The following is a 20,922-nucleotide window of genomic DNA, read 5'->3' on the forward strand; positions in this document are numbered from 1 at the left end:
AGATTATTGATAGATAGATCATTTTTTTTATTCCAGGATTTATGTACATTTTTCTAAAATCACACACCAATTGCCTTGATCATAGTACATCTCCTTGATCAGGGCCGTGGATATTTCCATGCACAATTTCGCGAGTTCGTCTTCCTGGAATACATGATAATATCTCAGAAAATTTTCGCCGCTCTTCTTTTTCCAGGGTACCAACATGTCACTGTGAGTAAAATTCGTTCTGTTTTGGTGTATCGGTAACGTTAAATGACAATCGGGAATTATCTCGTGATTAATTTTACTTTGATCAATACTTTCTGCCTCTTTACTTTTTTTGCCATACTTTAGATAAAATGAATCCGAGGAATCTTTGCGTTGCTCCATCGCCCATACATAGATTAAGCATCTTCCTGTTGGTCTTAATACTCTAATTATTTCGGAAATGGCACGTTGTCTTCGTTCTCGAGTAGATAGGTGATGAATAACGGCAATACTGATCGCCGCATCCATAGAATCGTCTTTGTATGGTAAATACAGACAATCGCACTGAAGAACCTCGAAGCCGCGTTTACGACATATATCCATCAACCCAGAGCTACGATCACATCCCATCTAAAATCGCAATCCTCAAAATTAATACTCAGTTCGAAAAGGTATAATACGAGGCAGAAAAACAATTCTTGTGTTATATGACGCACGTTCGCATCTCAAATCATATATTTCTTTTAATTAAACATTAAAAATAATTTATAAGCAGTAAAAATACCTTGTACACATTTTGATCTCCGCAAAGATACTTGCCATTACCGCAACCTACATCTAACAACAATGTTCCCTTTTCTAAACTTTCGAGAAACTTGGTTACATTAGGCCATCGTTTATTTCGCGTCTCGTTAAAGTGATGAGATATTTCATCGTAAACCTGTAAAAACATAATTTCAATAAAGTAGAATATTTGCAAAGTTTAAAATTATAGTGCATTGTTTCTACTCACTTTATGCACATACGAACTTTCCAGCCCCGACGCTGCCTGAGCGTTAATAAAAGTATCACGTTTTGCAGTATCACAGTATTCTTTAAAATCACAGCAACATTTGCCTTGTCGTACTTTTCTAAAAGTGAAGGATACTCTAGTAGAACGTTCTTGCACTGTGATCCCATGTTCCGTCTTAATTGTATCACTATGACGGGGACAAATACCATGTGCCCACGCATATCTCGCTTCCCCAGTCATAATCAACAGAGATCTAGTTGGCAGGAGAACATCGATTTTTTTATCGTCTTTTTTAAAATTCATAACGTATGCGGATCCAAGTGAGAGAGACAATATCGTATCTTCGAAGACGCTATGCGTGTCAATATGTGATGGTATACCTTGCGTAAAAATTATTTTATAATAATATTGCTATCCATAAATTTGTTAAAAAAATATTTAAGAAATAAACATAATTTTATCAAAGTATTAAGATCTACCTTGGCCAGATAAATATTTATTGATGGTTAACTGATCGTAAGTATACTTGTGACCGTGTTTATCGAATAGAGTTTGTAAAAATTTGTAGTTTTGAGGAATCGATGGGATAGGGTTGTCGAGATCCACCATGTTCGTGCCATATTCAAACTTATACCCGAAATGTTTTACTTGCCTGTGTTTCAGTTGTGACGAAACAAATTCTGCAACAGCAGTAAAAATAAAAAAAAAGTCTGATAACACAAATTATATTTTTCAAACTGCATTAGTCAATCATATAAATATACCACAATATCATACCATATTCGTTCCAATTGAGCGTTTTTAATAGAGTTGCCTCTTGTTCTTCCGTTATAAAATTCTCTATTAATGTAAGACCAGGAGGGAATGCAAGATCACATGCAACATAGTCCACAGTGGAAACTAAAGAAATAATATTATACAAAAAACTGAATTATAAACATAATTACATATATAATTATTCAATTATGACGGTACCCCCAGTCATTTTTTTCCGCGCGTTCGCTCTACAATCGCGGCTGCGGCTGCAGCTGCAGCTATCACGTATCTAACGACACCATATTATACGAATCGAAGCGCGCGGTGCCGGGGCCACTGCCAATTTCCATGGCAGATTACTTTTCAGTATTACGTGCCCTTCTTCCCCGTTAGAGAAGGCAGACGGAGCGTGCCGCCCGCTCCGCACACCTGCACGTATCGTGTGAGGATAAAACTAATTTCGAGCCTCCCGACGAAATAAAGTGCACGGGACGTAAATTCGTAATCCGGTAAAGGAGCGCTTTATCATTGGGAACCTATCGATGCGTCAGTAAATTTTTCCGCTACTCGGGTAACGTGGCGTTACGCTAACGAATCATCAAACAGTATTTAAATAATATCGAAATAATGTATACCTGGTTCAGTATAGCACACGTATAATGGGCCATTTTGACCAGGAAGTTTAATGCGCCCGTGAATGTAATTATATACACATGTTGCATCCTCTCTTGAATTGCATGTCACAAAGCAATATGACTTGCCTGCTGGCATTATTAAAGTATATTTGGAAATTAGAGCATCTAGAACGCATTGCAAAGTTTCCCTCTTAATACCAGTAACCAGGCCACCGTTGCATATCATCAAGTACTGTGTGAAATATCAATTTATTATTGATACAAAACTCTGAATTGTGATATACCAAAGTGTTTACCTGTGTAGGTTGTTCGGCACATTTAACGTTCATGTCTCTAAGCAATCTGTGATGAGCACGTTTCTGTTTGCGTAAGCTCTTCTTGTCGTTCTTTTCTTCGATCACAACATTTGCTTCATCACTTAAAGGCATGTTCAATATTTAAATACCTCAAAAAGAAAAAATTGCATTCACAGTCGTCTCATGAATCCTGCAAAAGAAAATCTGTTAGCTCATTTAATAAATAAAAACTAAATAATAAATTAAATTTTCTAACTGATTAAATCAAATTTATTCGTTAACATATGCAATACGCGATATACGGAGACATAATTTTAAAACTAAATGAATTTACCATGATGTTTTTTTTTTACGTGATCGAATGAGTAACATCCACGAGAGGCACGAGGCAATCTTTCGACATAACCCCTAGACAAGCTGTAGCGTAAGATACGAAAGTAAAAAAAGGAAATGTTAAAATCTAATCTTTATTAGAATAAATAAATATAAGGTAAAACATTTTCTCGCATAGCTACGCATAATTGAGCATAATCAGCTGATTGATTCAATGTGAAATTTTCATGTAGGTGTACCTTAATTTTGTGTATAGTCTTAAGGGCCATAAACTATAGCGAGTTTGGCAGTAATAAGATAAGTCAGTTCCCTGTGGTTCTCTGTCCCTCGTTTTCTTCAACATGGCGGTGAGCATACGTTTTTTGGCGTCAAGACATTGCTTTTATTCTTTATATATCTCTTACATCACTAAACTCTGTTAAATATCATTATGACATAGAAATAGTTGATATTATCTTAAATTATTAATAATTTTAATTTTTTAAATTAAATCCTTGATGTCCAAAATTATCACAATAAATAAGTTAATGTGCACGCTTCTAGTCGGCAATAGAGCTAATGGTTTGGTTTTAATTGTAGGACTCTTCGAAAGCACCTGAAAAGAAAGTGAAAAAGAAACCAAGTAAAAAAATAAAGAAGGAGCCAAAGGATGCGTCTAAAAATATAATGCGTGAAGTTCGAATCCGGAAATTGTGCCTAAATATTTGTGTAGGTGAATCTGGTGATCGATTGACACGTGCTGCTAAGGTAAATTCTTTTTACGTGTTATGCTTCAGCGAAAAAATATTTAACTTTTGAATCTTTGAAATGTGAAATACTTTTTCCTATAGGTTTTGGAACAATTGACTGGTCAACAGCCAGTATTTTCCAAAGCTCGGTATACTGTACGCTCGTTTGGTATCCGTCGTAATGAAAAAATAGCTGTGCATTGTACTGTACGTGGTGCAAAAGCTGAGGAAATTTTGGAACGTGGTTTGAAGGTAACTGAAACATTCGTATAAGTATGATTTTCTCTTATGTTATAATGCTAATATGTTGTTTAATTACAGGTACGCGAATATGAATTGAGAAAGGAAAACTTTTCTTGTACAGGCAATTTTGGTTTTGGCATTCAGGAACACATTGATCTAGGAATTAAGTATGATCCTAGTATTGGGATTTATGGCTTAGACTTCTATGTTGTACTTGGACGTCCAGGTCAGTAATTTTACAACGTTATATTGAATGTTTAAACGTTGCACATTTAATATTTTAGATATCCTTGTTTTATAACGTTATCTATTTATAAATGTGCTAGAGAAAATGTTTCATATTTGCAACTCATGCCCACAAATTTACTGGGTGTGTTACTTAATTGAAACTACATGTTGATTAATATTTAATAGAATATGTGATAAAACATCTCTTTAAATAAAATAAAAAAATTAAAAAAAAATAAAAAAATTAAAAAAGACAAAGTTTTAAGTCCTACATATAAGGAAATGCAACTATAATTTATGAAATGCATGATTTGTAGGATTTAATGTAGCCCACAGAAGAAGAAAAACTGGTAAAGTCGGTTTTCAGCACCGACTTACCAAAGAAGATGCTATAAAATGGTTCCAACAAAAATATGACGGTATTATCATTACAGGAAGGAAGTGATATGTATTTTATGTTTTATGTTATAATAAATAATTTTAACAAAGTGCTTATATTTTTAATCTTTCTGAACCGCTATCACAGCAAACTTACTATTTGCAGATATAGAATTATAAAAATTTTATGTGAAATTCTAGAATAAGAAAAACTATTAATATAAAGCTGTGGAATTGATTTAATTTTTGTTTCTATATAACGTACAATTAAAACATTGACAAAAATTGACGTGAATAAATAATTAGAATATACCCATCACGTTATACGTATATAAAAATAAGGAACATAAAACGTAGTAGATGAAACAAAAAATTTAAGTATTAAGTATATGTAATTATTCGCAGGAAATACGTCGTAAAATAAAATTGTACAATATTCTGTTCAAAAAGTGTCAAATACTTATTTCTAGCGATTTTGTCATTATTTTCGATGGAATGACATTTGAATTTTATTATAATCGATCTTAGGCCTAGTATTATAACGTTCACATAAAAAGAACTTTATTATAAAATGAACATTGTCTGTTATCTCAGAGATAGATAAATGTGCGATCGCATTTACATTATATATGAAACTATATTCCTTTCTTAGACATTGGACGTTTTGATATAGTAGGTATTACTATTAATGTATTTCTTGAGTTACAAAACATTTATTAGGAGAACGTTGCTTCAAAAAGCGATCTGTATGTGCTATGAACATTCATACTTATTGGCACCTTAGGCATACGCTTTTCAGACTAATTTCATTCAAAGTTACAAAAATCTTAGTGCTAAAAAATTTCCATTTATATTGCAATCGTAAACCATTATGTAACACCAATTTCAGATTACAATGTAAAGATTAAAAAAGATAAAAACGAAAAGAAAATTACATATATCTAATTTTACGATATTCTTATTGCTGAATAAGCTCAGAGCTTCGATAACAAAAAGGTAACTTTAATCCGATAGTTGGTGCCAAGCATTAAATTCGATTATAATCAAATATTTATTTGTAATAATTAACTGCCCCATTATTCTTTGGTTTTAAATACACAAGAGTATCCTATAAAAAAAATTAATAATAATAAAACATAGGAAGTGTACTTATCGATGTCTACTAATAATAGTTGCACTTGTATAGTTTTACGACCTACTTGAAGCTACGAGCAGATAAAAAGGCAAGATATATCCTTCAGTCTCCATATTGTTACCTTATCTGGACGTCATGTCACCAGACTTTGATATAGATAATATATACAGGACAATTCAGAGTTACCGCACATATGTACAATTAAAGGATTTCTTTTCTATTAATCATCACTTAAAAATCATTGTCTTTAAAAGTTAAAAAGATTAAGAAAAACTCTGATAATTTTTATCCTGAATATATATGTATACTTTTTTATTAAATTCTTTATTTATAACAAGTAAATATATAAATAAATTTATCTATATTTGAAAATTCTCATGTAATAACGAGATAAATATATGTTTAACTTTTACTGGTATATAAAGATGGGCATGCATTTCAAATAATTACGTAAAGATAAACTTTCGACTTGGCAATTTACATATTTTATATTTTTTGCTCATTTTTTGAATAGTTTATTATGATTGTATGTATATTAGAATCATCGAAGGAGTGAAATACGATTTTTAATAACTATATGTATATCTTGATTTCAAGATAATTAGTATATACCTACTAAAAGTTTAGAGCATTCAAGTCATGCAATACGCGTGATATTAATTTGCAATACATGGCCATCGTAAAGCAGTGATGTTCTATACAATCGTAAACAAATTGAATTTAAACTGTATGTATATGAATTATTATGTTGTTATCCCTTAAAATTGCCAGCCATTTAAAAATTACGCGCTATATATTTTTATAATCTAGCTAGCAAACTTTAGGAGAGGAACAAGTCGCTTTTATGCTACATACATATATTAAATATCCGTTAAGTTTAAAATTAATTTATTAACATATTTAAATTTTTGTTTTAAATAGACACCGAAACCTCGAAATATATATTTAAAAATTCGCGTGTTAAATTATATAACGTGACATCAATCGTCAATAATGATATAACGTTTTATATTAAAAGTTTTTAAAAAAATATTATTTTCTTACCGATCGATAGTATTTATCGATATTATGTCTCTCCGCATCCGTAAAACCCAAGATACTTTCAATAGCGTTCAAATGATCTTGATGATTCTCCTTATCCGTTAGAAAATAGTAGATCACCGATTTTAGGAACTGCAGGGTAATTTCTGGGTCGAGAGTACCCTGGCTGCTTTTCGCCTCTACAATACGCCTATACATGGCCTAATTAAAACAGAATATTGTACTCGTTAAAGAACAAAGTTAAAATTGTCACATTAAAATACGTATACAATTGAAAAGTGTATAATTGTTTGGACATATGATTATGTTTTATTACATTTGAATTCAGACATGTGCCTATAATTAAAAAATTACTTTATAATTACATTTTAGTCTTATTATCAAATAGAATTGAACTATCTGAATTCAAATATATAGTATACATTTTGTATGCAAAACGGTGAAAGTATAGTAGAAGCGTGCATGGCCTGCAATTGTGTAAGCACGTGCAGAACTTACATTGCCCGAAGATAATAAGAGGCTGTTTCTTCCAAGTGCACTGGATAACATCGCCCGATCTAAGAGTAACGTATAGAAATATAAACCATCATCTACGTTTGTGCTTCATAATCCTCATGCAATGTTGCAGCAAGCATTCACGCAAATGTAAAGAAAAAAGGAAGACACGAGGAGCGCAATCGTGATCTTTTCCACACGCCCTTATTTATTCAAGAACTGATCATAGGTTCTCGCTCTGCCGGCAATTTATGTATAAAAATTTCTTCTAAAGAATCTATGTCACTCTCTTTTATGAGTAATGATCATTCTAAGATAACTATAGTAAGTTACACAATAACAACTTAATCAGATTGGTCATATAAAAAGTGTCTGACTAAACTATACATATATATATATATATATATATATATATATATATATTTACATTAATTTAAATTTTGGAGTTTATAAGATAAAACCATGTCAAACGTTAAATTTGTATGTCAGATATCAGTTCTTGATGCAAAAAGACATTAATAGAATATCGGTGCGTTCATATATGCAAACAATTACTACTTTATGAAGGGCGGCAAAAAGTGGATGAGAATTGCGTCGTCACATCGTAGCCGAGTTAAGATACAGACCTTACGTGTGCCAAGGACCCAGAGAGAAACAGCCTCCTGAGCGCTTAATAAACTTTGGCTACATTCGGCTGAAATGTGAGGTTCAGGCGAGTAACTTGTGTCCTGGAGTGTGAGCGGCGACCAAAAAAAGTGGTACATCGTTAGTACAAAAGTATCGTGAACTACGAGATTGCTCAAAATGTGACGTACACGCCTTACAAGTGTAATAAATTTGATAAATGTGACAAATGAATTAAACAATGACAGCGAAACAAATTTAAAAGCTGATAGAATTACGAAAAAAAAAAAAAAAAAAAAACGCCTGAGATTTATTTCATTAGACGTGTTATTGTGTTAGCATATATATAATCACTAGCGAATCTCGTTTTTTCTCAATCATGAGAAAGTCAGTAATTATGCAAATTTCTTTATATTTTAAAATGCTATCTACATAGAATGAAAAATAAATGATTAAGCAAAGGAAATAAGAATGCAAATGTCAAACTAATGAGAGATTCATCGTGTGTAAAGGTCGCTTATGCAATTTAATATTATAGAAGCTCATTGATGATAACGAAAATTATTAATTCGCTGAAAAAGACTGTGATATTAATGACTAGCGTTTAAAACGTTTAAAAATTATAATAAAAATGTTATTTAAATGTAATAAAAAATTCCTTATTTTGCACAAATTGAGGAAAATTTTTAGTTACTCTGCTATATCATTTTTGTCATATTATTTATCAGCAGAAATAAACTGTTAAAACCAAAACCTAATTTAACGTAGATTATAAATAAATAATGCCTCACCTTAATATTCTCTAACTCAGCTTGTGTGACAGTTAGCTGTTGAAGCAATTCTGCGACGGTGACTTTAGACGGTGATTGATGCGCTTGCACGAATATCTGTAATTTTCAAGTGCTCGGTGTCAGTCAACTTTGTCTTATATTACTATTCAGCATTTTTATTATACCTGATCGGCTTGTTCGATACGTGCGGCTTCTTGACCTTTGGCATACATTTTCAGGTACATTTGCTTATTTCTTTCTTCCTGCTCGTTCAAAAGCGTCTTCTGTTCATTAAGCTCAGTCTTCACAGCCTCTAATTCCATTTCTAATTCACGCGCGCGAGTCTCGGCAATATCGATAGCCGGCCGCATCTCACAGTAACGTGTATTGACTTGAGACAATTGATTCAACAAGCCTTCTACCTACAAACATGTTAATAATGTGAGAAAAATCACCCAGCTGTTTATTTTTAACGCAAAGAGTTATAATTAGTCAAATAAAATACTCTACTAACCTTGTCATTGTGCTTCTGTTTAAGGTCCTGCAACTCGTCAATATGTCGTCTATGCATATCCTCGATTCTATTTTCATAATGACTAACTAATCGACGTCTTTCTTCATCTCGTTCTACACTCGTCGCTGTCACAGGATTTGTATCGGAAACAATATCGTTCGATGGTGTACTAGGGCACGTTGTCTTACCGACGGTAATCTCTGGTTGCGACTCAGGTAGGCACACAGAGTCTTTCGAATGGACGGAACCATCTTCAAAGTGTCCGGAATCAGCTAACGATGAAGGAAGATCCGTATGCGTACGCTTATCCGGCATTTCCGGACTAGCAATGGATTTTTCCGCGGTACCTTCATCGGGAAGATCTTTGCTCGGCGATTCCGGTGAGAAAGGATTGTTTTCGCGCACGGTGAGAGCATCGCTGCTATCTGTTCGCTCATCCGGACTATTCAGAGATGCCTTATACAACCTCAATTCTACAACCTCCTTCGTCAAGCGTATAATCTCCCGATCCTTTTCATCGATTTCCTTCCGCGCTTCCTTCAACAAAGCCTGCATAATCAAAATAAAGATGTAACTTTAACGATAAAAAAAGTAATAATAAAATAAAATTAATTAAATGCTAAAAAAAGTTTTATAAAATAATAAATAAAATATTTAAATTAATTTCAGTTAAATACACGTGCATATGTGTGATAAACCGTTTCAATTTCATTGGTTTATTGTTGATTCCAGATTTAATAGCGGAATATTAATAAGATGTACATTTTTTTTTTTTTTTTTTAAATAAAAAAAGCAACTTAATTACCTGAAACTTTCGAACTTGTTTAGCCGCTCTCTGAGTAGGCGTGAGATATTGTTCGTTGTCGCTGACATAATTCGAGCAGTGAACAACGTATTTTCGTGATCGACCAGACCAGGTGGTACCGTTTAACGCAAAAGTGGCATGCTCACACGCGCTCGCTGTGCTGCAAGCGCTGCTGTAACTCCTCACGCTCTCAGCATCGCTATCATCGTTGACTCCCGCTGTCGTTCCTCTAGAGGCCGCGTGTCCTGGTCGCGGCCTCACCGGTGTCAATGAGAGACTCTAAACGATACAACATCTTATCAGTATAAAAAAAAAAAAAAAACCATATCTCCAAGTATTTATTTCGTTAATATCTCTTGATTATCTTTAAAAATTTCAAGTTCTTAAGAAAATTAGAATAAAAAATAGTTGACTATTTCGTTTACAATTATTTGCAGCATTTTCAAGTATTTTCTATTCTTCTATAAAATACTGTACAATTCTGTAGAAAATTTCAAAAATATAATAGAATAGAAACAAAAATGAGCAAGGTATGGCTTGCCTACGTTCTAGTTTGTGAAAATCGATATGTGAATGAGTTTATAATGAGTTGCCTACCTGTTGGACGATTTCTTATATTCGTCATACTTGAAATAATGACACTCGTCTAGGGAATACCTATCCGGTCACGCAAAGGCGGGCAGACCAACTACCGTGGTTCAACGTGCAAATCGCTCGTTAAACAACGGAACTTTAAACGCCGTTAGTGTAGACTAAAGGTAAAGATCTTCATACTGATTGTGAGATTCTGAATACGCTACACGCAAAAACCACAGATGAATCTCTTACAGAGTTCTTGTCGAAGGCTTAGTAAAGGCCTTTTAGAAGGTGAGCAATAGTGCTCGCACGTTTTACGTTTTTAAATTATTCAATCTTTAATATAATCTCAGAATTGCAAAGCTACTATTTGTATTTTTTTTTAATGCTCTTTTTTTATATGCAATAAAAAAACATTTTCGCCACCAAAGTTTCTCATCGAGTAACTGTGCGGGAACTTTGAGGCTAGTTCGAAGTAAGCTCGTCTAAGTGCGTAGCGACTCCTCGGGTGACAATTCCTCGGAGAGAAGACGCGATCGGTGATTATTAATACTCACGAAGGATCGTTGTCGCGGTGAGTCGGTTCCATTCTCCGTGATGATCGGGAAGATACGATGGTCCGGATGTTGATGCTGCTCCGGCGACGGCAGGAGGTGGTTGTGACAATGGGAATGGTGTTGGTGGCCGACCTGGGTCGTGTTGACTGCAGCAACGCCTCGCGGATAATGTGAATATAGACGTTCGCCGCGCAAGCGCAAGCTCGCGGCACGACGCAGAGCCGACGGCGACGGCGACGGCGACGGCGACGGCCTCGGAATACGAGAGTCCAGCGGAGACGGCGGTGGCGAAGTAATAGCTGCTCATGGCATGGCATATTTATAATTAACAATTGAATAGCGAGAGATGAAATCGTGGAATCAAGACTGTAAAAAAGAATCTGTACATATATGTATATCGCTTCCACTTTAAAAGATAATAACATGGTACTCGTTTCCTAAAAGTTTCTTAAAGAAATCAATATATAATCTTCCAAAGGATCAGCTCTTGAATATGGAATAAACTATTTCAGCAATAAAAATTAAATTATGCAATGATTTTATCTATGAAATTTTGACTTATTACCTTTACGTATGTACTTTGTGATGAAAGTTTTTCAACTTTTATATAACTCTTTACACAGAGCAAAATTTAATTAATATTGTGGTGGACTTATTTTTTATTCTAAAGTTTGTAACTTGTAGGATAAGATTTTGTCAATATATTTTAATATGTTTCATTAACAAATCAATTTTCGAAAACAGTAAATTTTGTCTCGATTGCTTGAAAATTTAGTCTAATGATAGCGTTGGTCAGCAATTATATGCCGACGTAATCCACGCGGAGAATTTTCCATACTTACTAGGGCTACCAGCTGTTCCGAAATCTGGGATGTGGGCAGAACTAGCAGTAGTAGCAGTGACCTTGTTGGCAGCAGGGGCAGAAGAATACTTTGCCAAGATCGGCGTTACGGGAAACGTGATAGCGCTGGCGTGAGTTGACTGACCTGGGTGCACCGGCTGCGGAGAAGACTCCTTGTCGTCGTAACGAACCATTTTAGCCGTTCCGTTCATCCTAGTGTCGCAACGGTTATCACCTGACACGAGGAAAATCCACCAATCAAATAAGACCACGATCGCAATGGCGGCGTGGCTGGTCGGTTTTCTGTTATCGGATGGTTGAGTGCCGATCTGGCGGTGCCGAGCGCATTAGTCTTCTTGTTTACAGCATCACACGTTGCACGCGGCGGCTTCTTTCACCACCCCAGTCATGTACGGTTTCCTGATAGTGGCATTATTGGACGTGACGACCCTCGATGGTACGTGCACTTCTAACCTTTTCTCGTTTTTAAAATATATACGAACCTACCTAATAACGGCTGATGTTTTATAGTGGTAGGAAGTGTCTCGCAAGCGGAGATCACCAAACATCTGGAATACGGCAGGGAGTTCCTGGCGAAGGGCCAGCTGCAAGATGCACTATCGCATTATCACGCGGCCGTTGGTAGGTTAAATTGCGAATCTGCATTCAAACCCCAGGAAAAGCAAGCTCTTCGACAGCTGATCTAGCGTTGAAGAGAAGAAATCTGTGGTTCCAGAGCTAAAAAATGAATTTTTTTCAGAGGGAGACCCCAGCAACTATTTGACGTATTATAAGAGAGGCACGGTATATTTAGCTCTAGGCAAAGCCAAGTTTGCTCTCCTTGATCTCGATAAGGTTTTAGAACTAAAAAGAGACTTTATGCCAGCAAGATTACAACGTGGGAATATTTTACTCAAACAGGCTCACTTTGACGAGGCCGAGAACGATTTTCATAGCGTGGTGCGTATCGTTTACGTCATGTTTTTACAAATTTTGTACAGAGCTTGCTTCAACTCAGATAATTGACAAGATTTTTTTTTATTTCAGCTAGCATTAGAACCAAATAATAGGGATGCCTTGAATGCCTTAGAAAGGTTATACCCAGCTAGGAATGGTATGAAACTAGTTGATATGTACATGTATAATGGTGATCACTTAGCAGCCGTGGCACAAATTACTCAGCTTATCGAGTTATGTCCATGGTCCTCCTACCTAAGAGAACGTAGGGCGGAGAGTCATATTGCCCTTGGAGATTACATGAGCGCCATATCTGACGTACGTTCGACTACAAAATTATTATCTGATAATACAGAGGGATTTTTCAAGCTTTCTACCTGGCTGTATCGTCTCGGAGACGTTGATGAAGCTCTAAAGTAAGTAATTTATTATTAAAACAATTAAACGTTTATTTTAATATTTATTATTAAATATTTAATATGTAACAGGGAGATCCGAGAGTGCTTGAAGCTCGATCCAGACCATAAGCAATGTTTCCCTTTTTACAAGAAAATTAGAAAAATTAAGAAGCTGCTGCAAGATACAGAGACAGCACTAGAGGATAAAGATTTCGATGCGTGCATTGACTCGGCTCGTCGTGCACTAACGCAAGAACCAAATGAGCCAAAAGTGCAATTTACAGCTTATCATTATCTCTGCCAATGTTACAAGGAAAATTCGGAATTTACTCAGGCGATTGAAAATTGCCATCAGGCGTTAAATGTCAGGAGAGAACCGGGGGTGTTATGCGACAGTGCAGAGGCATATCTTGCCGCGGAAATGTTTGACGATGGTAATTTACTTTTATATAAATATATTTTATAATATTAAAAGAAATGCAATTCTTTATGGTTATAATATTTTCTTTTTCCCTCAAATAGCCATTAAAGAGTTTAAAGACGCCCTGGAGATAGATCCGAACTTCCAAAGAGCCAAGCAGGGATTGCAAAAAGCGCAACAACGGCAAAAGTTATCGGAGTCACGAGACTATTATAAGATCTTGGGAGTCTCAAGAACGGCAAATAAACGGGATATCATTAAGGCTTACCGTAAAGCGGCGCAGAAGTGGCATCCTGACAATTTCCAGGAGGGCGACGAGAAAAAACGTGCGCAAAAAAAATTCATCGACATCGCCGCTGCCAAAGAAGTCCTCACGGACGATGAAAAGAGGGCGAAGTTTGATCAGGGCGAGGACCCCTTAGACCCGGAATCTGGCCGACACCAGCAGGGTTTCAATCCCTTTCAGGAATTTCACCACTTCCACGGGTCTCCCTTCCAGTTTAAATTCCACTTTAATTAAACACGTAGCAAATCTTGGCGTGATCGAAATATTATCAAATCAATTGTAACGCATGGGGTTGTCGTTTTTACCTATGACGGCATCTTAACTTTAAGTCGATTTTCATTTCGCTACCTCGTTTTGGTGAAGATCGCACGTATTTAACTCAAGATATTTGACGGACTTGTACGTGCACGAATTGCGTTAACGTGTCGATAAATGAATTAGCGGTCATCTCACGATATTGAAGAATGCCAGCGTCTCGGCATATATTTAATGAAAAGATAGATTTAATCGTCGCCCTAGTTCGTCTATTGCAAAAAATTTAATAATACAGTACTATCTAGTACAGACTGAGCGACGGATATAAACTTATTTCAGTTCACTCGTAAACGTTTGTAATTTTATCATCGCATCACCGATCTGTATTGATAACGCTATTGATAACGTGATTATCTTCCCATGTACTGTATCATGGAGAAAATATACAGTGATCGCACTGCCACTGATTGCTTCAGCGGCTATTCATTTTTAGCTTAAACATGTGCGATAATTACATTAAATAAGTCCGAGAGATGTTATGCCTTTATCGAGTATGATATATTGAGTCGATATATTTATATCATTACTACTTTTACGTACGAAATTCGTACTCGATAATGTTCAAATGGTGTAGAACAATGCTGTGCGCTTGCATGTTTGCATGTGTGTGAGTCAGATCCTCATGTAAATACTGTATTTCTGATATTTGTTTAAAAATATATTTGAATAATTTATAACAAATTATAATACTTATTTGTTTTTTTTTCTGTTTTGGGAGAAGAAGTCTCGAGCTCGCCGAGCGCATACAAATAACGTAAATAGATCAACTCGGCGCTGTTATGGAATTTTGCGCGAGAAGAACAACGGTCAATTGACGATTGTATCGGCTGTCTCACTTTCTTCGCGGTTTATTCTTTTCCTCGAAGGGCCGAAATCTCTAACGGTCACTTCAGTGTGGTTGCGGAGACTCGGGCGCGAGGACGTGTCGCTAATTGCTCCGCAATTACGCGTATTTTCAACCGCGAATAAGATACTCTCGCATACGAATTAGTGTCGACGTCGTCGACTCGGAAACTAGCGATTATTTTCTGTATTCCTGTGTTAATCTACTAATCGTTTTGTGTTTTGAAAAAGTGCTTTGGGAAAGAAGCGGTTATGTTGCACGGAACATCCAGCATGAAGAGCGCGACATCCGGTATTTCCGACTCGCTTCATTCGTTACCTCCTTCGGCGACATTCAGCGGGTTCCGGCAAGCGTCATTGTCAGCGTGAGGAGATCCGCACCTCGTCCGTCTTCTTCGTCGCGGCCGAGATAACACATCCCATTTCGAGCAAGTGATTTTTAAGAAACTCGAGGAAGATAAAGTGCGCGAGGAACATTTCGTGTCGCGGCCCGTCTCGTTCGTTGCTTGACACAAGTTCTAAGCCTCGTTCATTCCGCCAAGAATTAACAGAAGAATCAGAAAGATCTTGGACCTCGCTTTATATCACGGCCAGTTTCTTGCATCGAGATTGAGGACGACGTGGAAGACTCGGTGGAAGTAAGCAACGCCAGGAATAATCGGGGGTGCAAATTTCTACAACGAATAAACGTTTGTCGCGTTTCTTAATTTAATCGGACATAATCGCCGCGATAATCCACCGTCGTTCTTTCGGGCGTTCGTCTCTCGAGTGATAGTGTCAGTGATTATAAAAAAAAGCAGAGCAGTGTAATACAGTGTGAAGTGATGTGAAGTGCTACAACACGGCAAAATCATCCAGAAGCTGCTACTGAAGGAAGGAAGGAAGGAAGGAAAGAAGGAAGGAAGGAAGGAAGGAAGGAAAGAAAGAAGGAAGGAAGGATGGGAAGCAACCTTCCCCCCTTATCGAACCGAAAGCTACAAATGTAAGTAAACCGGCAACATAAAGAAATTATTATAATTAAATAATGCTCGAATGTAATAACGCGCGCGAATTGGGATCTCTTGAAATACCGCGCGCGCATGGTTTCTTTTAGCATTATAAATTTGTAATTTACTCATTAGTTTTATTTTGTTTTAATTAATGACATCAATCTCATTGCAAAAATAATTGATAAATATTAAACTAAATAGACTTTCCTTTTCAAAATTTGTATTATTCTAATTTTACGCAAAAGCGCAAATTATTTCTCTTTTTCTAATATAATTTATGAAAATAAATAAATCTCAAAATATCTAACGAGTTTCGTAGCTCAATAATACTTTGTGTACGATTGCTCGATTTTCGTACAATTTCTTATACATTTTACTTCTTACCACGTGAAAATATTATTTTATTTTACATAATACGGCTATTGTCATGATAATAATAATAATAATGTAAAAGCCTTCATGATCTACACGCTCATCCGTTTTATCGTGTTTACATACATTATATTTCAATGCAGATTACCTATAACTACATGGCTGTAAAAGCGCATTACCGTGATCGATATAGATTTGCATTACATGTATGTATGTAATATATATTACGTAAATTATACATGCATACTTTATATCTAATAAGGCGGAAGTATTTTGCGCAGAATTAGCGATTCTCTGTTATGAAGGCTTTACATTATGTTGAATATACATATAAGCTATTCTCATGATCAAAAATATAACCTGCAACGTAACAATTATTTTCTGATCGTGTGTTTGAAAAATGTTTATATGTATAAGAAACAATAAATATTTCTAAAAATATAATCATTTTATACGAAGTAACTAGTATATTCGTGAGGCATTACACCTCTTCTAGGATAAAACGTATGACTCGTAGAGTATTCTAACAAGTTTGTGATCGAGCTCATATAAATATCGGCGAATCTAAACAGTCTTCTGGAAAAATAAGTCGGATTGTGATATGTTCTGAATACCGAACCGAATTGTTTGTTGAAGACAAATTTAATGTCGTTTCTCAACTGATCTCGTTCCTTTATCCACTCGTCCAGTTCATTTTGCACCTCAGGTCCTTCATAATCCTGATGTTCCTCGATTAGACCAGTTAACATTTGAAGCCAGTTCACGTTTTCTTTGAATTTCGGATCATTTAAGGTTTCGATTTCGTGCTGTAATACAATTTATAATTTTTTATGTTACATATTAGATTAAATTCATGTAAAATTTAACGCATTAGTATCTTTTACGAAATTTGAATTAACTTTATGCAGAGAGAGAGAGAGGGGATTAATACGAATATTAATAAGTTAAATTACCGTCAATTCTTTTATTATTGCTCCTGTTCGCCAGCCGTGCTCTAAAGTCACATCTGCTAGGTCGCTGTAGGGATGATCGCCAAAGTACAATACTTGATGTCCTCGCCATCCAGTTATATCTTGCAATTGCTTAACTGTTCCCTATAACATTTTGCGGTCAACAATTATGCGTATTTGCAAATTCATTATTTTTAAAACTAATAAAATTAGAAAACTACCTCGAGATATATAATACCCTTTTCAAGTTTAGTGACTCGATCCCACAGCTGCGTCTGTTTCACTTCGTCATAGATTCTCAAAGGGCGTGTTTCTTCGGTAAAAAATCTTGGCTTTCTCGCCTGAACAATTACTACGTCGAAATAATTTTTCCAATTCTTGCCGACTAGAAACTGCATGCCCTTGTTACTGTATAAAGTAATTAAGTACGTGGCAATTATAATTACATGCATAAAAATTGTGGATTATTTAAATTAATTTGCTCGCCAATATTTGAGAAACTTACACGAAATGAAAAGGACTATTGGTGACTAGAAATGTCTTCTTGCCGGCTTTTTGAAGCCGATCAAAAAATCTCCTCAAGTCTTTATTTGGCTCCAGGTATTCAGATACGTTTTCCACTACTAATTGATGCATTATAGGATGACAGCTTTGTACAGAATTCTATAAAAATCGTACAAAATTCATTAGAAAAGTAGTAAAGTAATTGACAAGATAATTCGTGGATTATTGACCTTAACGTCTCTAAATAGGATCTCTGGGTGATAATCGATGTGATTCTGTAGGAAATATTCCGCAACGTTGCATAACAAACACATTTCCGGCACCGAAAACAAATCGGCTAATTGAACCATTTTTGAGCGATGTACGGTGTCCTAAAAAAATTAATGTCGCAATTTTGATTTTTCTGAAAAACGTTCAAGTATACGTATAAACCGTGTGAATGTAGGTATACTTGCCTTCTGTCGTGATCGAAGCGATTCATCATAAAAAAAAGAAACAAAGAAGATATAGCATTTTTAATTAATATAATATATTAAAATTTGTCTTCGTTAATAAAAATCTTTTTTATGTTATTATTTATTTTATTGCGACAGAAAAAAAATTCAAGAAAATCTTCGTAACGTTAAGAAGGATATTAGAAAATAATTGAGTTTTTGAAATCTACCCCGATTTAAAAAGTTTCACGATAATGAACTCACGTGCGAGTGTTTATGAGGTGCCTCTACGTAAGCTATCGGTATTATCCTGTTCTTATAGATGTGAAGCACCTCCTCGTCGGGTACAGGATGCAAGCCACGATAAACGGAGCCCAATTGAATTTGTAAGAAGCTGTCGAGCTTCAACAGAAGACCTTTTTCAATATCGTAATGAAGACCTCGGACAGCGAAATTTTCTCTGTACTTCAGATCGGCAATTTCTTCCGGATACTAAAATAATTAAGAGAGTTTAAGCGAATTCAAAATTAAATTGTCGATTAGTAGTAAAAGGGTTTATCATGAAATAAAAACTTTATATTTCTTGATGAGCATGTCGCGTCCGAGACTGTAAAGCAAGTAATCCATAGACGGCTTGTAACACGCCAGGGTGTAATCGTAATCGAACCCATAAACCTCGACTTCTTTTAAGTCGAGTTCGTTGCAGGCGAACACGCCTTTGGGATTCACGTCTTGCGGCAACTTTTTTGCTGTAAAATCATAATGACAATTAATCTGAAAGCCCATCTTTTAGGTAAAACAAAACGTTAGAATAGGTATATACGTATAATATATTAATTTACAAGTGCAATTTTATTTCAATAGACTAAAATTGCGATCTTAATCGCTATATTGTTTTATCATTTTTAATTATATAAAAAAAAAAAAGTGATTCGAATATCATCGTTTAACTTTAACAAAACTGTTTTTCCAACAATTTTGCACAGTTCAGCTTGCTAGTCAAGAGGTCAATTGCTAGATAAGGATCTCTGTATAACGCGACGCGATGAAAGATGTGGGTTCGTTTTTCGGAAAGCTGGAAGAGCGGATCGATATCGCTCGTATCCGATCTTAATTTCTCGCGAGTCCTCAATTGGAATGAACTACAGTTATTACTTCTCTCCAGACCTAACTGCGATCAATTCGTGCGTCAGTGCTCCCGTTTCGTTCTATAGACGCGTACGATACAAGCCGATTTTCACTGTCCTAGATTTTTCTGCTCGGCATATTCGTCACACCTCTTGTCGTGCCGTGGGAGATCGATCTCAAGTCTAATCCGATCCGCGCCTACCTTCTGTCGCTTTTTGAAGGCGGATCACTGATTGACTGATTGAAACGATTACGGGATCTCGGGCGAAAAAACGCCAATTCTTATTAATAATTTATATACTTTTCCCGTTCGTTCACTCCCCAGGGAATAATTCTCCACGCGCGGGTTCGTTTAAATCAGACTGATTATTCATTTACAGAGTTACAGCTCGTAGTTTTTTTTTCTATCTTTATTTTTTATTAAATAAAGAAAAACAAAGTAACAGGACGAATGAGATTCGTTAGAAATTTGCTGCAAATGGAAAGGGACTTATTTATGACTCAGGTTCTACACCGGGTATAGTTTTTTAAGAGACTCGATCGGATTCTATCCTCCTGGAGATGGGGTACCGTAACGGGTACGGTAACGGTAACGGGAACGGTACCGCCGCCACCGTCGCCACTTTCGCAGGGCTGCTGATCGATCCGTGTGCCAATAATTCGTGCAGCATGCGCGCGACACGTCAAGGCCGCGTCCCCGCGCGTGTGCTATCGATATATCGAACGTGTCGGACGTATGCGTGGCATCTTCGTTCCGCAGGCAAACGAGCGTAATACGCAGACAGCAGAGGGACGAGGCCACGCATGCGACTGACGCGACACTGGCATGGCCGCGGCCACGAGAACGTCGGCCTTCGGACTCACACTTGCACTTCTCGAGCATCCTGAGGTAATTCTCGCGCATGTCTCCACGCGAAACGCGGCCGCGGTTGAGAGCGCGATCGCCCACCGTGCGTCTCGACGACGTCCCGTGCAACGCGGCGGCCGCGGGCCGCACGAGCGGCCGTGTTTTGACGACCCGATACAATGCGACGAGCCTCCCGCGGAACATACCGGACGATTGGCGGGCGCGCGACGCGAGCCACCGCGACGCGCGCGCGCGTTTATTTCGAATCGGCCCGCCGCCAATAGCGCCTCCATCTCGACCATAAACGTCGGCATGTCGCTAGACGCGACGCGCCCTCAAGTTGGCAGCGAGTCCAACGATTGGCCGCGCCACTCGGGTGGCCACTTCAACCCGGTCAGCCCGATTGGTCACGGCTCTTGTATTCTGTACGTTATTAGACAGCTAGAAGAGGTACTCTCAGCGCTTTCTCGTCGCACTTGTGCGACGCTTCGTTCGATTATTTTTCACGTCCATGCTATCGATATCATTAGCGTGTCTGTAT

At 36.6% G+C, this 20,922-nt stretch overlaps 6 protein-coding genes across 10 annotated transcripts in view; 3 read left to right on the forward strand and 3 right to left on the reverse strand.

Moving 5' to 3' along the window:
• Window positions 1–3: 3 nt before the first annotated feature.
• On the reverse strand, window positions 4–3,258 carry LOC139102077 (tRNA (carboxymethyluridine(34)-5-O)-methyltransferase alkbh8). Of its 2 annotated transcripts, none has more exons than XM_070655728.1 (9): window positions 3,242–3,258; window positions 3,004–3,086; window positions 2,670–2,859; window positions 2,374–2,605; window positions 1,760–1,882; window positions 1,462–1,662; window positions 983–1,362; window positions 755–910; window positions 4–600 (listed from the first exon to the last, which is right to left on the reverse strand). In XM_070655728.1, the coding sequence occupies exons 3-9, from the start codon at window positions 2,799–2,801 to the stop codon at window positions 40–42; spliced, it is 1,785 nt and encodes a 594-aa protein (XP_070511829.1). In that variant the 5' UTR covers window positions 2,802–2,859; window positions 3,004–3,086; window positions 3,242–3,258; the 3' UTR covers window positions 4–39. The 2 variants fall into 2 exon arrangements, with proteins under 2 accessions (XP_070511829.1, XP_070511830.1); XM_070655729.1 differs by lacking the exon at window positions 3,242–3,258 and having other exon boundaries at window positions 4–144; window positions 332–600; window positions 3,004–3,153.
• Window positions 3,259–3,260: 2 nt separating this feature from the next.
• LOC139102083 (large ribosomal subunit protein uL5-like) lies at window positions 3,261–4,692 on the forward strand. Its single transcript, XM_070655736.1, has 5 exons — window positions 3,261–3,349; window positions 3,582–3,749; window positions 3,833–3,982; window positions 4,052–4,199; window positions 4,519–4,692. The coding sequence occupies exons 1-5, from the start codon at window positions 3,344–3,346 to the stop codon at window positions 4,644–4,646; spliced, it is 600 nt and encodes a 199-aa protein (XP_070511837.1). The 5' UTR covers window positions 3,261–3,343; the 3' UTR covers window positions 4,647–4,692.
• Window positions 4,693–4,800: 108 nt separating this feature from the next.
• On the reverse strand, window positions 4,801–12,149 carry Qtc (quick-to-court). Of its 4 annotated transcripts, none has more exons than XM_070655722.1 (9): window positions 11,939–12,149; window positions 11,097–11,395; window positions 9,964–10,242; window positions 9,159–9,707; window positions 8,830–9,066; window positions 8,666–8,761; window positions 7,877–7,978; window positions 6,759–6,956; window positions 4,801–5,687 (listed from the first exon to the last, which is right to left on the reverse strand). In XM_070655722.1, exons 1-9 carry the CDS (start codon window positions 12,147–12,149, stop codon window positions 5,631–5,633), a joined length of 2,028 nt encoding a protein of 675 aa, XP_070511823.1. In that variant the 3' UTR covers window positions 4,801–5,630. The 4 variants fall into 4 exon arrangements, with proteins under 4 accessions (XP_070511823.1, XP_070511825.1, XP_070511824.1 ...); XM_070655725.1 differs by lacking the exon at window positions 4,801–5,687 and adding an exon at window positions 7,254–7,312 and having other exon boundaries at window positions 6,793–6,956; XM_070655724.1 differs by lacking the exon at window positions 7,877–7,978.
• A 49-nt stretch (window positions 12,150–12,198) lies between these two features.
• On the forward strand, window positions 12,199–14,995 carry P58ipk (dnaJ homolog subfamily C member P58IPK). Its single transcript, XM_070655731.1, has 6 exons — window positions 12,199–12,394; window positions 12,469–12,579; window positions 12,698–12,897; window positions 12,985–13,310; window positions 13,383–13,726; window positions 13,815–14,995. The coding sequence occupies exons 1-6, from the start codon at window positions 12,346–12,348 to the stop codon at window positions 14,231–14,233; spliced, it is 1,449 nt and encodes a 482-aa protein (XP_070511832.1). The 5' UTR covers window positions 12,199–12,345; the 3' UTR covers window positions 14,234–14,995.
• Window positions 14,996–15,130: 135 nt separating this feature from the next.
• Dyl (transmembrane protein dusky-like) overlaps window positions 15,131–20,922 on the forward strand; it is a 38,495-nt gene continuing 32,703 nt past the window's right edge. The window contains exon 1 of the mRNA XM_070655726.1: window positions 15,131–16,139. Coding sequence (XP_070511827.1) covers window positions 16,096–16,139 — 44 coding nt within the window. The 5' untranslated portion in view covers window positions 15,131–16,095. The remainder of the gene's footprint in view (window positions 16,140–20,922) is intronic.
• Nt5c (5' nucleotidase C) lies at window positions 16,260–20,618 on the reverse strand. The gene is made up of 8 exons (XM_070655730.1): window positions 20,399–20,618; window positions 18,980–19,155; window positions 18,671–18,898; window positions 18,203–18,343; window positions 17,974–18,131; window positions 17,690–17,876; window positions 17,472–17,612; window positions 16,260–17,324 (listed from the first exon to the last, which is right to left on the reverse strand). The coding sequence occupies exons 1-8, from the start codon at window positions 20,583–20,585 to the stop codon at window positions 16,968–16,970; spliced, it is 1,575 nt and encodes a 524-aa protein (XP_070511831.1). The 5' UTR covers window positions 20,586–20,618; the 3' UTR covers window positions 16,260–16,967.

Source organism: Cardiocondyla obscurior, linkage group LG04, assembly GCF_019399895.1.
Source record: "Cardiocondyla obscurior isolate alpha-2009 linkage group LG04, Cobs3.1, whole genome shotgun sequence".
Taxonomy (NCBI): Eukaryota; Metazoa; Arthropoda; class Insecta; order Hymenoptera; family Formicidae; genus Cardiocondyla; species Cardiocondyla obscurior.

Coding starts and splice junctions, on each gene's coding strand:
- LOC139102077 (XM_070655728.1), bottom strand. CDS start 2,801: ATGCCTTTAAGTGATGAAGCAAATGTTGTGATCGAAGAAAAGAACGAC. Junction 1,363..1,461: donor TAAATATTTATCTGGCCAAG/GTAGATCTTAAT, acceptor TTTTTACGCAAG/GTATACCATCACATATTGAC. Junction 911..982: donor AAAGTTCGTATGTGCATAAA/GTGAGTAGAAAC, acceptor ATGTTTTTACAG/GTTTACGATGAAATATCTCA.
- LOC139102083 (XM_070655736.1), top strand. Junction 3,750..3,832: donor GATTGACACGTGCTGCTAAG/GTAAATTCTTTT, acceptor TTTTTCCTATAG/GTTTTGGAACAATTGACTGG. Junction 3,983..4,051: donor TTTTGGAACGTGGTTTGAAG/GTAACTGAAACA, acceptor GTTTAATTACAG/GTACGCGAATATGAATTGAG.
- Qtc (XM_070655722.1), bottom strand. CDS start 12,149: ATGAACGGAACGGCTAAAATGGTTCGTTACGACGACAAGGAGTCTTCT. Junction 11,396..11,938: donor CGGAACAGCTGGTAGCCCTA/GTAAGTATGGAA, acceptor TGCCATGAGCAG/CTATTACTTCGCCACCGCCG. Junction 10,243..11,096: donor CACCGCGACAACGATCCTTC/GTGAGTATTAAT, acceptor TGTATCGTTTAG/AGTCTCTCATTGACACCGGT.
- P58ipk (XM_070655731.1), top strand. CDS start 12,346: ATGTACGGTTTCCTGATAGTGGCATTATTGGACGTGACGACCCTCGAT. Junction 12,395..12,468: donor GGACGTGACGACCCTCGATG/GTACGTGCACTT, acceptor GATGTTTTATAG/TGGTAGGAAGTGTCTCGCAA. Junction 12,898..12,984: donor AGAACGATTTTCATAGCGTG/GTGCGTATCGTT, acceptor TTTTTATTTCAG/CTAGCATTAGAACCAAATAA.
- Nt5c (XM_070655730.1), bottom strand. CDS start 20,585: ATGTTCCGCGGGAGGCTCGTCGCATTGTATCGGGTCGTCAAAACACGG. Junction 17,877..17,973: donor AATAGTCCTTTTCATTTCGT/GTAAGTTTCTCA, acceptor TACTTTATACAG/TAACAAGGGCATGCAGTTTC. Junction 17,613..17,689: donor AGGGTATTATATATCTCGAG/GTAGTTTTCTAA, acceptor AAAATGTTATAG/GGAACAGTTAAGCAATTGCA.